General features: G+C 37.4%; 1 protein-coding gene across 1 annotated transcript in view; it reads right to left on the reverse strand.

The window, feature by feature from the left end:
* Positions 1-19,878, reverse strand: part of SPON1 (spondin 1) — a 170,070-nt gene that overhangs the window by 108,492 nt on the left and 41,700 nt on the right. Inside the window, exons 4-6 of the mRNA XM_033062126.2 lie at positions 8,212-8,285; positions 7,431-7,553; positions 3,527-3,675 (exon numbers count right to left, since the gene is read on the reverse strand). Coding sequence (XP_032918017.1) covers positions 3,527-3,675; positions 7,431-7,553; positions 8,212-8,285 — 346 coding nt within the window. The remainder of the gene's footprint in view (positions 1-3,526; positions 3,676-7,430; positions 7,554-8,211; positions 8,286-19,878) is intronic.

The following is a 19,878-nucleotide window of genomic DNA, read 5'->3' on the forward strand; positions in this document are numbered from 1 at the left end:
GCCATAAAAATTGCATATTTTAATATTTTTTTCTATAGAAATATTTTGCTGTTTCGATTCACACACACAATTTTAACTATCCTGTGTCTAAAACTTTACAAGCATCTTCCTGGAAACCAGAACTCAGCTTTCAGCTGAGGATGCTGAAGACAATCTAAAAAGTCACCCCAGTGACTGACATTTCAGAGAGCATTAAATTAAACCTGTAAGGATGTCACCTGTGGGTCCATGGGGAGCATGCAGAGTACACACACTGCATTTCTGCAGAAAGATGCAAGCTACAGAATATTACTTATGGTTTCAAAAAAGAATTGGTGGCAAAATGACTGAATATTTATTCAGAAATAATTAGGCAAAGCCAAATTATTTCTCTTAGGGTGAGAGATATTTAAAACAATGTTTCTATTTTAGTCTTTTCTCATCAGCCTAGGGTATGAGATTTAGAATTACTCTTCACTCCTTCTGATTCATGTTTTAACCATCTTGTTTGTTTGTTCATTTGTTTAAACCCAGCAATCCCAATCTGAATGCAGAATTTCCCTTTCAAATTCTGCATTTGTTTCTGATGAGCCAGTTGATGAAATAATGGGTTTGGGGGAAATCAGAATTTCTCCAAACAAAGTGGAAGAGTAAATCTATCTGAGATATGTGAGGTCAGTGCACATTCTCCCCCTCCCTAATTCCTCTCCCAGCCTTTGTTTGCTCATTTATAACCCCTGAGGAACGCATGAATTATCCCATTGTAGATTCCAAGCACTTGACAGATTGTTTTAGTGAAACTCTTATGTGCCCTGGCCTTCCTTCGAGGCTGCCAGGAACAGTTTAACAAAAAGGCTGATTAGTTCCTTTAAGTTCTTTCTCCCATACAAACAAACTACAGAGCAAGTTTACAGGATCATCCGTGCAAAAACCCCACGTGGGCTCTCCACAGGGGCAGCACCAACCAGAGCAGCAAAGATGATGATGATGCAGCAAAATATTCATGCTTGAAGTCCTTTTACTTAATTATTAAGACACTTCTTAGCAAAGCTCCTTGAAAGAACTTTTTTCTGTTGGTTCTTTTTATACGGCATAAATTTTTGGTAATAAAATGTAAAAACAATTAGATTTTTTTTCGCTTTAATAAAACCTCAGTGTCATATAAAATCTGTCAGTGGCAGATGCTGTTTATATAAATACGTGTCTGTGTGCTCACCTAAGAAACTGCCTACAAAACTCAGCAGATTCCCAAATCCAGGTGTGGATCTGGAAGAAGAGCATTAACGACAGTGAGCTCTGAGACCAGGCACCAGAATTAAACAAAATTCGCATTTCTTGTGTTCTCAAAATCATCAAAGCTGCTTATGGAGTGATTTTACTGAATTGCATCCTCACATCCACCCACAGCACAAGGCTGGTAGGACAGCAGAGAGGGGAAAGAAAGGCAAAATAAGCAATGGGAAAGCAGCAAATAGATCCTGAGGTGGATTGCAACTCGTGGGCAAGGAAACAGCATTATCAAATTTCAAGGCAGGTATAGGATATTGCAAGGGACAAAGTGCAAATAAAAAAATAATTAAAAAAAAAAATACCAGCCTGAGCTAAATGTCAGCAAATTAGCTCCTGGTGTTACTCTGCTGTCTTGGCTGCAGAATTTTACCTCAAAATCTCCCAAAAATACAGTACAGTACACCTTAAGTATATTTTTAAAAGAAAAAAAAAATCAAATAAACTCAAATAAACAGAAACGTTGTGGCATTTGATGACATGCTGCACTGTTCCAGGTGAGATCCAGGCAGAATACCAAGGTGATTTCTTGGATAAACTGCCCAAGAGAGCCAGGGAAATTCCTGCAGGGTTGACCCATCCAGACATCCCAATGCTGGAATTAACTCTTCACTGATTTCATGTTCAATCTCTGCAGCCCCAGAAATTGTAGCCATTTACCTATTTATGAACTCTAAAAAGTCACAGCCTGCTCTGGTTATAAATGCATCCCCTTTTTGCCAATATATGGCACATAATGACAAAGCAGCTAGATTTGGAAAGCAGAGGCATTATTTTTGTTTTTTTTCCATATTCCCTTCAAATTCTCTGTCCTTCTCCCAGAACTCAATGGGATTTTCTCTGTTTGCTCCTCACCCAACACCTTCCTCTTGTCCTGCTGCTTCAGGAGAACTATCTTTGTACAGTCCCAATTCAGAGGTGCCCAACCCCTATTTATAAAATATCCATCAACACTGCAACAAAAATTATCTTTTTCAATACAAAACTGCTGATTTTCTTCATTCCACATGGGCCTACTAGAAGAAAATATTGATTTCCCAAGTTAGCAGCAAAAATGGTAAAGTTACATGTGGTACATACAACACTCTGCAATTTTAATCCATCTGGGTTTATGTTTTATTGCTGGCATAAAATCCAGCCACTTTTCTGCATAGGATCAAGGCCTACTTTCTATTTCCAGGTAAACCAAGGTTTATTATGGCTTTAAGAGATAATGTATCCATGATCACATTTCATCCCACTTTGAAATTGTTTTTCCCCCTTCATATTCCTTCTCTATCCCTCCCATATATTAAGTTATAAGCTGGTTTTATTTTATTTTTCTTGGCTTTAGGAGTTTCTTGTCAAATGCACCAGCTGTTCTTGTACCATGATTATATACACATAAACATCACAGAAAAGCAAATTAAATTTAGCACACAAAGCCTCTTGCTATACAAGTTTTCTCAAAGCAATCTTTGAGGTTGTTTTATACTGTTTGTACAAATATAATTGAATTTTTTTTTTTGTATCTCTCAGTGTAACCCTGTATACAACCCACCCTGGAGGTCTTGAAATGCTGTGGCTCTAACATGCAGCAGTTACCAAAAGGGAGAATGATTAATCAACAATACCAGCCTGAACTCTGCTTTTAGTTTTGCTGACTTCAGAAATGTCAAATATAGGAAAGATCCACCCAAAAAAAATGTGAAAAAAAGTGCAAAGGGTTTCATGCAGTGTTCAACATTAGGGAATAGACTCTTTGCTTCGTAAAAGGGATGATTAAGGAAAGAGTGCTTGTGCTGCATAAATAATGATGAACAGGGAAGCACAGCACTTTAGATACTTGTACAACACAAAATGAGGTGATTCATCAAGGAGCCAAATTCTGCAAAGTGACTCTAAATAATAATAATATATAATAATGGTAATAGTGGTAATCATTCAATATCTTAAGGCTTGCTGTCTTCAAAGTTTGCTTTTTAAAAGGTGTCTTCACAATTCAGCCTGAAAACTGAGTTTCACTTTGCTGCCTCTGATTCATGCTCTGTGTTGCACACAGATTTTCTAAGTCCAGAATGCTGCAACTTTTTTGTCCTTTCCTAGACAAAAACCTTGCCAGGTTAAGAATGGACACAGAACTTCTTCTGCACTGAACTGAGAATTATTCAGCAACATTACACTCACAGACATCAACAATGACAAATTGTTCACAGGCCAAGGAAGGATCAATGTGTTTTTTTTTTTTAAGTGTGTATTTTAATACATAAAATGCACCCACCTGCTGTCGAATTTCTTCTTCCATCTTCACTGGGGAGCCCAACTCTGCAACTTGCTTGACACCTTCGCTGGCATATCCCCCATACTCCCACAGGATGTAGTTCTTGGAGTGGGAGCTGCCAATGATGGCAGACCAGTGGTTGGTGCGTCCTTCCAGGGGGAAAACAAAATAAAATGCATCAAACTGTTAGCTAGAAACACAATCACAGGATGATTGTGTGCAGGGGTTTTTATTGCACAGCTCTGGGAATCAGGGGTACAAACCCAAATCTGACTCACAATGGATTCCACAGGGACAGGTTTTTATTCCCTTTTCCTTGTGTAACTGTGTAATAATCATTAAACCCATATTGCTCTGTTGTATACACTGATCTTATCCAAGCATGGATTCTTGTGATTTTCATCCCCAAACATCCTTTCTCATGATTCTTGTTACCATTACATCACTTCTCATGATTCTTATTATGATCAAACAATAATATATTCAATTTACCAAGCAATTACCACATTTAACAATCCTATTATTTATCACATGAAGATTACTCAGGTGCAGTTTCACACGATCTAATAAAGACAAAGCTCAACATTTGTTCCCAGGCCTGGTTCCCTTTCCCAGGCCTGCCAGACCCAATCTTTCTTTCCACCCCTGAATCTATTCTACACAATTCCCATGATTTTAGAAACATTTCTAACGCTGTGCTATCAAAACCACCATCGAGACAGCCTCAAAGTATAATTCCTGATTTTTCATCAAGTTCACCAGTCCCCACTCTTGAGGATTTTGCATGCTGTGACTTCTCACTACATCAAAATACATCTTTAAATTGTTAAAAGCAAGCCAGTGACTGACAGAAATTGGGCATAAAGCAGCCCCCCAAAACAAACAGGCTTACAACAGTTTTTCTTCACCAAATATCTCACTTCAGGAAGTTTCATTTTAAGTTTCTGCATCAAATATTTTTGAGAAGGAAACCTGCAAAGCAAGACTTCAGTGGTCATCTTTTAAAAGCAAATTTTTTCCTTGCTGACAGCACTGAAGAAGTAAATTTTTCTGTATTCTCTTCTATATTTACTGAGTTTTCTTGCTCTGATTTCTCATAATGTGAGAGCTGTTAGAGCTAAGCAAAAGGATCCCCATTCTTGTTTCTTGAACACAACAAGAAAAATAAAATTTAAAAAAAGTTTAAAGAAAAAGATGTTAGGGAAATATGATGGAATTGGAAGGAGAATTGAGCAGAAATAAGGAGTCACAGAAGTCCCACAGTCCTGGAAATAAAAATGAATTCACTTAAGTGCCAAGGAGCCTTCTGCTGATATATGGGCTTAAAGGAAAAAGGGTGAGAAAATGAACTGCTCACATGAGCAGTAACAAGGCAAAGACTGCAGGAGATGAGAGAGTCAGAATGATGGAGTGAGACAATATTTAACATTGCACTCCAAAATTCCTTTGCAGTGTGAAAGGCAGAGAGCAGCAGCAAAACCAGCTGCAAACTGAATAAATGAATGAAAAATGAATAATGAAGTAAATAAAAGGAATGCAAATTTAAGACGTGAGAGGTGGAACAATGAAATTGAGAAGCACAAGTGCAGAGAATTGTACAAAGTCAGATGCAGGAACCTAACCATGGGAGAGTAGAAAATAGATTAGAAATAAAAAATGAACACCAACAGCAGGGAAAAAAAAGCTAGAAAAGTGTAGGAAGCAGAATAGATAGATGAGGGGAAGCCTTCACAACTTCCCTGGCCCTAAACTTGGACCAAAATACACTTCCAGGGCTCTGAATTGCAGCAGAATTTGAGACCTGTGTGTGGAAAAAACCAAAAGTGAGCCTTTCCTCCTGCAGAGCTGGACACTGCAATGCTGGGAGCTGGCTTCTTGCTCTGAGATCTGGCAACTTTTCACCAAACTCTGCTCCACTGGCTGATGCCTCCCTCCTCACCTCCAGCCATCCATTTCTCGTGAGGACAAAGACACAGATTGGTATTTCCTAAGTTTTTTTTTTTTCCTCTACCCATCAAATAAACTTCCCTGCATGGGACACAGTTTGAGCAGCACCAGAGCTGTTCTGCATCCATGCTCACTCTCCAGGTCTTCAGACAGCAAACACAGCACTGACAGCTTTCCAGTGTTGTCATTTTACTTCACTCCTGTACCTCTGGGCAGTTTCTCAGTTTCCCAATGCACTCACACGTGTATTTTTGCAGGAAATTCAAGGTGCCATCACAACATGAGGGTTTATCCTCTGACACATTCCATGGATGTGCTCATGATGAAGAGCATGTGGATTTCTGCTGTCAAAAATGGGTGATACCCAGAGAAAATAAATGCTTTGCACAAAGTTTTTAAAGCAAATCAGGAGATAAAGAAAAGGTGAAAAATATCAAGTTTATGATCTTCCTTCTATTCCAACCTTACTGATGGTACAAGAATAGAGCAGAAGATTTTTATGTGATGGCTTGGCAAATAATTAGTGATTTACTATAATCTACAATGAACAACATTTTTAAGAATAATACCAATGACTAGGTTTCATTTTTAACATCACTACATCTGGATGAGACCTTTCCCTCAACTTTCAGAAATTTTAACGCAAAATCCTATTTACTATTATTGCTGGGATTAATCATGTCAGTACCAAATGGGTACTTTTTTCACTTTTCCAGTTGAAGTAAAATACTGATTTAACTCACATTTTTATAAGTGGGAAGAGACAGTAGGCAAACTATTGCAACCTGCTTATTTTCCACCATGAGCTCACTGACTTGAATGTAAAAGAAAACGCCATTTATCCCCAATATTACGTCACCAAGCCACAGTAACTTCACAGCTTTCAGACCTTTTCTCATGGCCCATTTCCAGCCACCAGCTGAATCCATGCAAATAGTGCACCTAAAGTTCACACTCAGCAGATATTTCCATCATCCAGTAGCCTAAAAGAGCATTCCTGCAATTATTTGGCTTTGCTTATTTTATCTCCCCTGTATTATGCTGACCAATAGCATTTGAACAATGCTGTGCTTCAAACTCAACACAAGCAGCATTGCCTCGGCTGTTAAAACCATGAGCTGATACAAATCATATTTGAGTTACATGAGGGTATTCTGACACTGTGACAATAATAATAATATTTCTAAGTCAACATGAAAAGCCTCTATAATAAATATCAGCCACAGAAAATATAGCAAGGTTTAAAGACCTGTAAATGTGGTTCATATTCTTAAATACTTTCCTGGCTTTTTTTTTCAGTAAGGAAAGACCAAATGCATAATATCAGCATTTTGTAACTTCAGCTTTTTATGGATACTTGGGTAACTGCAGAAAGCAAACTTGCAACAAAAGTACTGATTCTGTAGTTCAGACCCTTAAAAGCCCAGACAGCCCAAGTTCAGAAGGTGTTTTTTATTTGGGTATTCAACCAACAAAGACAAAGCAGACAGAGAAGTCTTATATCTATATATACAATTAATATCCTTGTGCAGCACGATTCAAAACTCACCAAATTTAACTGAAATAATTCAAAATACTTGGAAGTAAAACAAACTAGGTAGATTGACATTGCTGAAAAATCAAAATATTAGTGTGTTGCCTGTCCTTTGTGACCTTTGTCTTAAAATCTCGTTTCCTACCTCTACATTATAAGCCACTCTAAGCTCTCAATCAGAAAAAAAAGAAAAGAAGCTTTCTCCCCACAAAGATACCTTGTAAACACAATCTCACTCAGCTCAAAATGTCAGGTGAATCAATAGGATGTAGGGGCAATGTAGAGTGCAGCAAGACCCACTGATCTTCAGTGCTGAGTGTCAGCAGGATCCCACACACGTCACAATTCACACTGCTGGGCTGTAAATAAGTCAATAAATAAATAAGGGCCCCTGTGTGGCACGAGCAGAAGAGTGCTACTCACGTGGAAAATCCTTGGGATGAGTTTTTTCTGACCAGTTGCCATAAAAAGTCAGCCTGTATTTGGCAGTGCCACAGGCACAGCAGTCTAAAATTGGTTTGTCGGTCACACCTTCCGAGGCTGAGTCTGAAAAAGCATCAAAGCACCCACTGAGAATGGCTCCAACTCCAGAGAAGCTGCCACAATAAATACTCCAGGAAATAAATCTGAGTTAAACATGGATTGGCTTTTTATTTATTTATTTTGTTTCAAGTTTACCATCAGACTAAACAACAACCCTGAAATATCTGCACCATTTTATAAGTTATAAGTGGATGGAATGATTTAAATCCACAGTTCTCAATTAGAGGGCATTAATATTTCAGTTCTCTTCAGATTCAAAAAGGGATTTCTTTCTGGTTGTTGTCAGTTGATCCCAAAACACAGCAGGTTGAAATTTCTGAGCAGACAAAGCAAATGAATTCTCCAGTGGGATGCAACAACCAACTGCAAGGTTTAGGTTTAAAGGAAGGATGAAATAGTTCAGGATTCAATAACAAAGCACCCTGAAAAGTAAAGGTATCACACAAAGAGCAGATAAGATGCTGCAAGTATCACATTTAGGGGGAGGCAATATGTATAATAATACATATGTGATAGTATATGTGATATATCCCACAACTGATTGGAAGATCTCAAATCTGAAACTGTCCAAGACCTCCAAATTTTAGTCGGAGACAATGTGTTAAGGGAAAAAATGCAAAACACAATGGGGAGGTCAGGAAGAAGTTTTACTTTACCTTACCTTGTTCACAAATTTTTTTGGTGAGAGAGCCCTCGTCTTGAAAATAAATGATGCGCTTCTGCACAATACTGGCTCTATAAAGGGGAGGGAAAAAAAGTTTGAAATATGTTTATTCCTTAAAGAAAAAAGAAAATGAGTGATAAATGACTGTTAAGACATGGTTATACTTCCCTGTGCTGACAGTACAATAGGGGATTACAGATAAGATATTTTTATTTCTCCTTGCATTTTAATTTCATCACATTTTACAGAAACCTGAAATATATTTACCTCAAGACAAGTGGTCATGAGGACCTGTGCTCTTGAAATTCATGACAGTCAGCTGAGCCTATTCAATATTTCAATCAAATCTTATATTAAAATACTGAAGTTGTGTTCAATTTCAGTCAAAAAATAGCACAGCTATAGTGAGCATCTGTTCATGGGAAATTACATGGCATTCTAAGGAGATAAATACTTCTGATATATGACAGCAACTCAGTGCAAATATCACATAAAACAGAAGTTAGAAAACAAGCTGGCACAAAGTAAAGTCTTTGAAAGCAATTCACAGGTTCCAAAAGACAAGCTGCTTTAAAATTAATTAAATCTGGAATATTTTATTGAGGCTTAGGGTTCAAACAAAATGTAAATTTCTAAGCCTCAGTGCCTCAGTTCCTCACTTGAGGGGGCTGGATGTATTTAGTGCCAAATAAACTTTAACTACTTTTTTTGACCATTTTTACTATAACCATTTAATTCACATGTAACCTTTTTCCTTCTTTCCATAGGAAAAGAGATTTTGGTTAAATTCAAGGGCAATTTATGGACAGAGAGCCTCCTGAGGACAGCACACTTTGGGAGTTGGCACTCTGCCTTGTTTACAAGTACACATTATTCTAGCAACAATTTGTTCCATCACTTGCAGTTAACACCCTCAACAGCAAGGGCCAACTTCTTGTCTTACTACAGCATTAGTCAAATAATTATCTTAATCTTTCTAGAGCTATTCCTCACTCATGACAGGTGAGGAATGAAAAAGTGAGAAGGTGAGACTGTGCATGTTTGGATGTGGTGTTGCAGTCATGTAACCTTCCTTTGACAACCCATAAAATTATCAACAATAAAATGGATTTTGCTGTGCTCTCCTTGCAAAGAGGCAAGGCCAGCACAGGAGAGGAAGGAATCCTCCTTTCCACCTTACAAAGCACAAAGAGGTTTTGCAACTGAAAAGGGTGCAAAAAACTCTAACTCCTTTTTGAGAAACCTTCTTCAGGGTTTCTAACAAGAAATAAAAGGAGAAAAAATGAAGCAAACATAACTACTGCTGGGAGGGAATAAGAACCCAATGGCCAAGCTGTGACAGAGGCACTCCTCAACATTTCCAGCCTTCAAAATGAAAGCAAAGCCAAATTTAAAGACTTTTTGGATGCTAGACTGCATCACCACACTACACTACATCACATACACTACTTTTCTTTCTTTCTTTTTCTTTTTCTTTTTTTTCCCTAGAAATTGCTTTAGATTGTTTTCCTCACTCCTTTTGTCACATCCTAGCATGAAAAGGAAGTGGGGGCACAGGAAATGCCACACAGGTACAAGGAAAACCCCTCTCACCACCAGGATAATAAAAAAGATTTAACTCTGGGATGGGTTGCCTGCATAGTTTGTGCAAGACCCATCTCTGGAAATATTCAAAACTTGATCATATCCATGCCTTGGCAACCCACTGAAGAAATAACCAAACTGATGTTCAAGCAGGAGGATGGACTAAATGTCTTCCAGAAACCCCTTCCAATCTAAATTATTCTATGATCTTAATCCAAACAAACACAAAATCAGCTGCTGGATAAAGATCTCAATTCTGCAGATAACAAAGGGATAACAGATATTTGAGAAGCAGTCACAAGTTATTTCAGAAAAAAAAAGAAAACAGAGAAAGATCCTTTGAAGCCTGAAGTGCATTTGTATTATTCTTTTTGCTGCAGTTAGCTTGTCACTGTAAAATGTCAAGGGAACAGTTCTTTTTCTAATAACAAAAGCTTCACAGCTTTCTGAGTCATTGTCTCTTCAGCTGGGTTTGAAACTATATGGTGAGCCAATAATTTAAATTGGAGGTTTTGTATGGCTCCAAAAGCACCAGGATGGGCACATTACATGGCTGCATAAATATCAAAAGCAGGCACAGAACTCTACAAATAATCATAAATATTTTTTAAATATTAACTGATTTAATAATCAGCTTCTAGACTGAACACAGACCAAAACATCTGCTCAGTGTATTTGCTAGTTTTTATAGCTTTTTTTTTTTAACATAAATTTTATTCTTCTATAAAAGTTCTGATCCTTGGACTAAGAATTCTTTCCTTTGACTTTGAGGTTTACAAAAAAACAGATAAAAATGGAATTTTATATGTTTAATATACATAAATCCTTCCCACCACTTCAAACATCCAGTGTTGTCTGAATTTAATGGGAAAGGAGCAACCCAATGGCTTTCCCTCCTATATTAGTATATATAAGTGTATCTTCAATTTCTTGTTTTTCTTGTTGACTTTTTTCTCTCTGATTATCAGAAAATGATGGATAAAGGTAAAAGGAAATAAATTTGACTCAACAAACCTGTTTGTTTCCCATTTTCTTCAAGGCAAGGCTCTTGGATTTGTGCTAAAGCTTTTCCATCACCAGACTAAGTATCAAAACTGTAAAGTACAGCATTTCTACACCTGACAGCACCTGTTCTAATAAAGAAAACCAACCACATGAATTGTCCAAAAAAAAGGTCATTATTTTTGTGTTTTAGTTCTCACATGAAAAGGAAGGAGTATCTGGTTACTTCTGTAATATTTGCTTTGGCAATTGCACTTTGGCATGTCCCTGCCCTGGCTCAGTTTGGTGTTGAGAGACTTCCATGGAATGAGAAAGTCCCTCTGCAGCCCAGCCCCACAGCAATTGTGCCATCCTGCTGGGGAAAGCTCTGCCAAAGACACAGAAATTCCATTTGGGATATTAAGAAACAGGAAATGCCATAAACCATAAAAAGTCAGGCCAGCCTTGGGAGTGCTCCAGTTCACACCAGAAACAGAATCAGTTTGGGGTATTTTTTTCTCTTTCTTTTTTTTTTTTTCCCTCATAGAAACGGCTTTAGATTGTTTTCCTCGCTCCTTTTGTCAAATCCTAGCATGAGAAGAAATACTCTTATTTTAAATTACCTGTGTGGGTGTAGTGATGTGACAAAAGAAGTAAGGAAGAGGATTTGTAAGAATTGTTCCTCTGACATTTTTTAAGCTTACATCAAAACCATTAAGTACAATATTAGAGTTACAGCTGAATAAAACAGGTTTTGTCAGAGCTGGTGAGGATACCCCAACTTTTACTTGGATGTTGAGAAATAATAATAATCTACTGAGGTGCAGAGAAGACACTTTTCCTGTTCCATACTACCTTGTCTTGCCCTTCTAGCTATCAAAATTATTTTCTTTCATTATCTCACGCCTCACTGATTTAATTACAGTATGATAAGCTGTTTGCCCACCCAGAAAGCTACTGAGAACAATTAACAAGATGTTCAGTTTGTTTTCTTTTTTGGGCTTGTTGGTGTTTTTTGGAGAGAAAGAATTTCTAAATATACCATTTACTTTAACACCAGGAAGTGATGTGAAAACCAAGAGTTTGCATCCACTGTAATTTTGTTGATGCCAATGGGTTTTGCCATTCTAATGCATTATTTAGGATGCTTTCATTTTATTTGCTTCTATGTTGTCTTTAAAAAAAATCCAACCCTGTGTTTCTGACAAGCACTTACAAGGTCAGGGAAAGAACAAACTCCCAGAAGTTTGCCAACACTATTTACTTCTCTTTCTAATATTTATGAGACTTTTATTAAAAATAAATTAAAATTCCTCTGAAAGCCTACACAACCCTTTAGTCAATAGATGTCCAGCAATTTTTACAATGACAAGATGTTTGACAACCACATTCTTCAAAATTATTTTCCATCTACACCCAAATCTGTCAGCTGCCATCACTGGCAAGGGTCAGCATTCTACAAATTTGCAGCAAACTATTTCTTTTTTAATAACTTAGCTATTTCTTTTTAATAACTTTATAACTTAGAAGCTAAAACAAAAGATATACTTTTTGTTGTCATTTTGTGGGGTTTGTTCATTAGTTTATTTTAAGTGTGTTGTTAACACAGTTTAAACAAACCAAGCACACTTGATATCTGATACTGGATAAAACACAGTTTTAAAATTATGTTTACTAGCGTTGCCATAATTCCACATTTACATCCCTGCACAGGGTGAGGATCTTTTCTCCAAGAGATTAGTCCCATGAAAAACAATAAAACATGTTCACTTCTCAAAACTTCAGTACATAAATACACACCAGAGTATCCTTCTTCAGCCTTTTTTTTTTTCAACATTTTGCGTGTACTGTCAGAAAATACAATTCAGAGAACCATAGCAAGAGCAAAGCTCTCTAAAGCTTTTCTCACAAATTTCCTCTTGCTTCCAAATCCTTTTGGTGTTTTTCATGTCACACATGGGGCTGCCACCCCATACCTGCACCTCAGGATTAATTTGGCAATCATATTTAATATATGAATATAATACAGCAAAAAGCTCTGGAGGAAACCACAGCTATACATGCTGCTATCTTATATTTTCCCTCAAAAAATCTCTCTGTTCTTTGCTTGAATGGCCACAGGACATAAATATTAAATTAAGATCTTCAGGATAAAAAGTCGTAGTGACACGATAATTTCTGACAGGAGCGCTACACCTGTTACTTGCAAAAAATAAAAATAAAATTAAAAAACAAAACAAGCAAAAAAACCCTAAAAGAAACTAAAACAAAAAAGCAAAATCACATAGATCCCATTGTTGTTCATGGGCTGTATCTTCACCAGGGATTTTGACAGTCCCCACTTTTTGCAGCAATCTCTTTGAATTTCAGAGCTAAGCATCATAAATTTTACTGCAAAGGAAAGTCAGAACAGACTGGACAGGACTGAGTGTTTGGAGGATGGATTTATCTTGTTATTCTGCTAGTGATTTCATAGAGTAGATGGAAACAATCTGCCAAAGGTGGGACTACAGGGCTTTTTTAGTGAGCCCAAATTGCCTGATAACTGAGCTAACTTGTGATAAGAACCAATGCCAAGCACTTGTGTGAAAATAAAGCAAAATAAAAAAAAACCAAACCCTTTATCAAGCTGCAATTTATTTCTGCTTAATAAATGTTTATTCTGCATTTATCTCTGCAACCCGTACAGCACTCACCCACTTGCACAGGGAATTAAATATTTAATTTCCTTGGGTGATTCTGGCAACCTGTTTTACTTGATATGGCAGCATGGGGAAGAAAACCAACACAGGCAAAGGCCACATCTTAAATGTCCACTCACATTTGTCCCCAAGTTCCCTACTTGTCTTGAGGTCACTGCTCCTCCTCTTTAAATAAAAATAAAAATAAAAATAAAAATAAAAATAAAAATAAAAATAAAAATAAAAATAAAAATAAAAATAAAAATAAAAATAAAAAATAAAATTAAAATTAAAATAATAATTTCACCATTATTGCACAGCCCATGTAGACAGTTGAGACACAGTAAAAGCCTATTTTCCCTTTTACAGCACTGCTTTTAATCTTTATATTCTACTCACATGCCCCTCCCCACTTGAATCACCTTCTTGAGGCAAGAAAAAAAAGAAGCACCACTTTCTTTATCTATAAAATAAAATAAAATAAATTAAATTAAACTAATTTTTTTAAAAAATTAAGCATGACCATGAGCACCAGTTAATGAAGCCAGAAAAAATTCCCAACACTTTAGAAAAAATGTTCTAAATTTTTAATATTTATAAAGGATGAAATGAAAGAATTTGAAGATAAAACCATAAATAACAGAGCATTCTCCTACTTTTAAAGTTGTCAACTAGCAATACATTAAAATTATGTTTAAATTAGCTAATTATTTGCTTGTACTGAAAAAAAAAATTGTTTTTCAAAAGCAACATCCTAACAAATCCCACCCATTCATCAAACACTGATTTATGGATAGTCAGGAGCAGGAACCTAGGTTGGAATAAAGTATTTGATGTTTTCATATCCAAAAAAAATCTTCACTTCATTTGAATAGACAGGAGCCTGAAGGTGAGCGCCACAATTAATGGAAGAAATTAACACCCACTGAAACAAAGATAACTTAATTTAATATTAAAAGAGACCTTGCTGTGATGAATGCATTTCCCTGAGGAAGTCTGGATGCAGTGCCTTCAGCACTTGAGGTTAAGGAGTGGAAGTGGAGAAGAGATTTGTCAGTTCTTTAGGGCAGCTGGGACACACATCTCATCTGTCAAGAATGAATGCCTGACAAAACTGAGTCTCACCTAGCTGGGCTGCTGAGAGCTGGGACTGCACAGCCTGCTGAACACTCAGCCGGGACATGCTGGGTGCAGACAGGCAGGAGATGCAGGGAAATGGAAAAAAATGAACTGAAATGGAAAATGAAAGGAAATGAAGCACCAATACCAGTCCTGTTGTTGGTAACTTCTCCACTTCCCTCCCTCTGAAGGGGTGGAATATTGGGAAAGAAATTCAAATTGTATTTAAGGGAAGAGCTGAAAGAGCACGTGCAGCACGTAATTATCCAATAAAGATGGAATTAATCCATGAAACTCTTCTACATTTTTAGGGCTGTTTTCAGCAAGCTTCTCCACCTTCCCATTGTTTAACTCCTGCTCATGGCTAAGAGCAGTGCCTTGAGCTCACACAGGTGCTCTGCTTGCCAAAATTCCCTGCAGTGGGGATTTGTAGCCAATATTGCTGCCAGACTTTGGCACACAGGTTTTTGGAGAAGGCAGTGCCAGGGAACCTGTACAACAAGGTCTTTGGTCTTCCCACTCCAGCCCTAAAAATGCCAAAATCATGCAACCTTCTCGTGTCTGATTAGCTGCCAGCTAATTAGCAAGGGCACTGATTGCACTTTGGCTACAGCAGAGCAAGCAAAGGATGGAGAAAGAATTGCTAAACACATGGAAATCAGAAAAATACTCTCAGGGGTAAGCTGAAGGGTACAGAAGCAGATAGGAAATGGATCAAAAATTGTCCAACACATGCATAGGAAGGGTGAGGACCAAGCCCAGAAATATCTCTTAGCTGCAGCAGTGGATTGCCAGACTGAGGGTGTGATTATATTCAAATTACAAACATTAACTCCCCCACAAATCACTCTGGGGTAATGAAACTCCTTGGAAGATTGTGATTCCTTTTCACGGTGGTTTTAGGCATTTTCTACACAACAACATTCAGCAGCAGGGAGAGGAAACAAACCCTGACAGTCCCAAGGAGCTTTTTTTGCCTCAGTGGGGTTCCTGAAGTTGATCCAGATAAAGGTCAGCACTTCACAGAGGGAAGTGATTACAGCTGTGCTTAGAGGAGCAGGGATTAAGCCCAAGATCCAGAGTCTGTATCTCCCTCAGTCATCAGGACAAGGAGAGCACATGAATAAGAGTTTTAAAGGAGCATTGTGAGCAAGCAGCAATGACAAGGATTAGAATGATAAATCACCCTTTATATTGAGAAGCAGGCATAGACTAGGAACTGGAATTCAGCCCTACCACGCTTTATTTGGAACAAAAGTGCAGCTAATTAGATCCTTAACTTCATCATAGACTCCAAGAGGGAGATGTTTTAATGTGGATAATTGAAATATAGCAAGTGTGATGAGAGATACAGGAGGAAATAGATTTTCATTGTGTAGACTCTGGAGAAGAGCCAGGGTGCTCCTTCAGGCTCCTGTATGGGACACAGGTGAATCCATAACGGGTTTGAGATTGACCATCTAAACATTTCTAAACGTTGGTCTAGGCTTTGAAACTGAAGCAGCAAGGAAAACAAATTTCCTGGTCTTCTAGAAAAAATACAAGGTGTAACTATGTGACTTGGTAGTGGGGAACCATTTGTTCCCATCAAACATTCAAACTGAAAAGGAGACAGAAAAAAATTGTGTGCTTGGGAAACTAAAACCACAAAATGACCAGATATAGTGATGTGGGGGATGTTTTGAAAACCTGGAGGTGTCCTGTGCCTCTGCTGGGTGACACTCCAGTGGCACCTGAGTGACCTTCTCCTGAAATCAATCACCAACTCCAGTTTCACTTCATCTGAAGGGAATTGCAGCCTGAGTTTCTCATAAGGCATGAGTGGCCACTGGAAAACCAGGAGATTGTAAGGACAGCACTCAGAACTTTATTCTCACTGAGCCAAGTCTCTACTGAAAAAGACAATGCAGACAACACACATCCAAGTACCTGTCAAATTTGCCTCCTCCTCAGTTTAGCTTTATTTTACTTGCTTGCCTGAACATATTTAGCATTTTGTGAGTAGAACTGTGTGGCAGACATATAGATTGCTATTATAAAAGCAGGAAGAATGCTGCACTATTTGTGTTTCTTCACCACATTGAAGACAATGTTTTGGCCACAATTAATTCAGAGAAATTAGATAAATGCCTTTTGTTAATGTTTTGCTGTCTAAATTAAACCTGATGAGCAAGACAACTTCTTTATGAGCAATCATGAGATGGTGGTGTTTCAATACCTTTGCATGTGGAATGTGTTTTTTATATGAGCTTCCTGTATCATCACACATCTACTTCAGCCAGGCTGCTGCATGATAAGGGAGCACAAATTTACTTTTCTGTAGATAAAACTAGTGTCTGTTCAATTTTCAGAGAAATCTATGGCAAGAAACCGTATGGCAGGTAATCTGTAACACTTAAATGAGTTGGTTCTTATTAAGGTTATCATGGGGCTCCACACAGAGCAGTGAGAGCATCAAGCTCATTATCCCTCCAAGGAGCAGAGCTGAGTCCCTCCCCAGACACAGACCTGTAGCCCAGCCCTTTCTGCTGCAAATGAAACCCAGAAACCATTAAAAAAATATCAAGACTTCAAGACTTCAAACTGCATTCTGCTGGAGCAGTGAGCTGATGGAGCAACAAATCCATTTCTTTGGGAAAGCAGGGCAAAAAGTGTTCAGCCTGCTGCTGCTCAGATAGCAGAGATACTTAATGCATGTCTAATGATGTGGAAAAGATGGGAAAAGTGGGCACCTAATTACTGCAAGGAAAAGAAAGGAATGACCTGCCCAATTATTGGCTGAATTTAGTGTTTCACTCCTTTCACAACAGCCTTAAAATTGTCAACCCAGGTAAGAAGAAAGACAACAACAATCAATTCCACAGCCAGTTCATGCAAAGAACAATTCCTTTTCTAGGTGGTTTTTCTGCCTTTCAGAATTTCTAAAGAGCTGCAATAATACAAATAGCTGTGCCTTTAAGGAAACAAATCAGAATTGATTTTGTGGTGCTTCACATGAAGCAAAGAATCAAGATAAATACAGTGTTCAGGCCCTGAGACCCTTGCTGATATTGCACACCTCTCCAGCTAACAAATGTAAACTCAGATGAGACTTGAAATTCTATTCAACCCAAGGAATGATGGCCCAGCACCTTGTTAATTCATCCCCCTTTCACACTATAATAGAGCTGTGCTTGAAATTGTGGCTGCAGAAGGTGCTCTGCATTTCTGTGGCACTTCACCAAATATTCACAGCAGCCTGCTAGAAAAATTTTTCAAATGAAAATTTCATCCCAAAATTTCATCAAGCTTTTTACCTTTAACTGCAGGGTTAGTTACAAACCCTCAGAGAACACAATCTTGAAATACCGATTGCATCATGGAGAAGCAAGTGACCAGTTGTGCCACATTTATAATTAATTTAAATCAGACTTTGCAACATCCAGGAATTAGCAGTGTGCTGTAGGATTGAGAACATTCACTGCTCAGCTACATTATTTTATCTGGGTCAATAGACATTTTGAATCATGGAGGATCTTTGCCAAAATGTTCTAACAACAGCTTCTCTTAAAGCCTCGATCACTATGCACAGACTGGATAAAATCATTTGTTACTAAAACTAAAAATTAACCACATCACACCATTTATCTTTTCAATTAGCTCCTTTCATCATTGCTGTACTCAATTTGCCCTTCACCTTCACTGCTGTGCAGTGAGAACACCACCACACTACAGTAAGCAAAAGATAAATAGTTCTGCTTTCAGTATAGAAACCAAAATTTCTTTATCTGCAGAAACAGTATGACATTTTGATCCATGAATAAAATGCATTTTTCAAAAATGTATCACATTACATTAAAAGAAAGCCTTCAGTTCCTGACACAAGACAAATCAATTCCTCAACATGAATTATCATGCACAACTTCAGGCAATTATTAAAAAACTGATTTCAAACATTCAGTAAAAAAAATGACAATGCTTCTGATGTCACTCTCTGCATGTTCTGAAAGGAAATCAAATTATGACTACCATTATTATTTCTATTCCTTTTCTCTCTCTGTTTCCCCTCACAAAATGACAATGGCCTTGAAGTCAAATTAAACATCTGTTTGCAAAATAAACCAGAGTGCTACTGACAGCTGCTGCAGAATGGCAAATGTCCTGCAGCTGCTGGGCTCCTAAATTAACAATGATTTTCATTACAAACAGCAAACAACAAGCAAATTGCAGAGCTGATCTTTTCCCTCCATCCCACTATTTGAAATTTATGGAAATGCAGACTCTCCTAGAGACTCAGCCAGTAAGAAATCACAGTTTACTGTTTTGTTTCCCCACTTGCAGGGAGAAAAAAGTCAGACAAAAATCAGGTTTCAGTGCAGGATACTGCACAGAACTTCCCTCCTGATGTGTCTTAAATCCTTTTTTTGCATTTTCCTCCAGGATATGTAAATAGAATTAATAATTCATTGAGGACTTGCATCTTTCTCTGATGCAAATTTTGTCAACGAGGAAAACCATTGAAAAAAACATTTGCTTGATATTTCAAAGTCTGGAGAAAACACAATGATGATCAAAACTGTCACTGATATCAGTGTCTTGTCATAAGGCATGGTGAACTTTTCCAATGCCTGAATTCCTACATCAGTGCATAATCTTTTTCTTTCTTACAAAACAGCTTGTTTTACAATAAGACATTTGCTAAAAAAAAAAATTAAAAAAAAGAAAAAAAAATTATGGACCAATGAAAGTAACTGCACATGCCTTCAGATTACCACAAAATGTGATTCTATATATATAATATATGAAATTATTGTAGGCATTTTCAAGGTAGAGTGTAAAAAACTTCTAAAATATTATCTTTCCTAGTAAAGCCATAACTACCTTCATCCTGCTGCTACAGAAACACCACCACCCTTCTCCTTACTCTGTTTTTTCATTGTTTTCCTCTTGCTTTGCTCTCCTCAAGGAATAAACCCATCCTTGAGTAGCAAAACCATTAAGATGTTTTGCAACACTACATCTTTGCAAACACAACACCATATAAATTAACCTAACTAGATTTTATAGGATTAATTATTGCACCATAAAACAGATTTTCTAGAACACAAAATTTTAAGAAAATCCATTTATAACGCTTTCAAAATTGACATGTTCCCACTGTGAAGTTAAAGGAATAATATTAAACCTGGGAGGAAATGAAAGTGAAATGGCTTTTGGTTTTAAATGTAGATGTGGCAGTAGATCCAGGGGTTGCTGCCATATATATACTGAGATAAAATATGCATTTTTACACCTGAGAGTTGGGCTAATAGAAATACAG

This window comes from Catharus ustulatus, chromosome 6 (assembly GCF_009819885.2).
Source record: "Catharus ustulatus isolate bCatUst1 chromosome 6, bCatUst1.pri.v2, whole genome shotgun sequence".
Classification (NCBI taxonomy): Eukaryota; Metazoa; Chordata; class Aves; order Passeriformes; family Turdidae; genus Catharus; species Catharus ustulatus.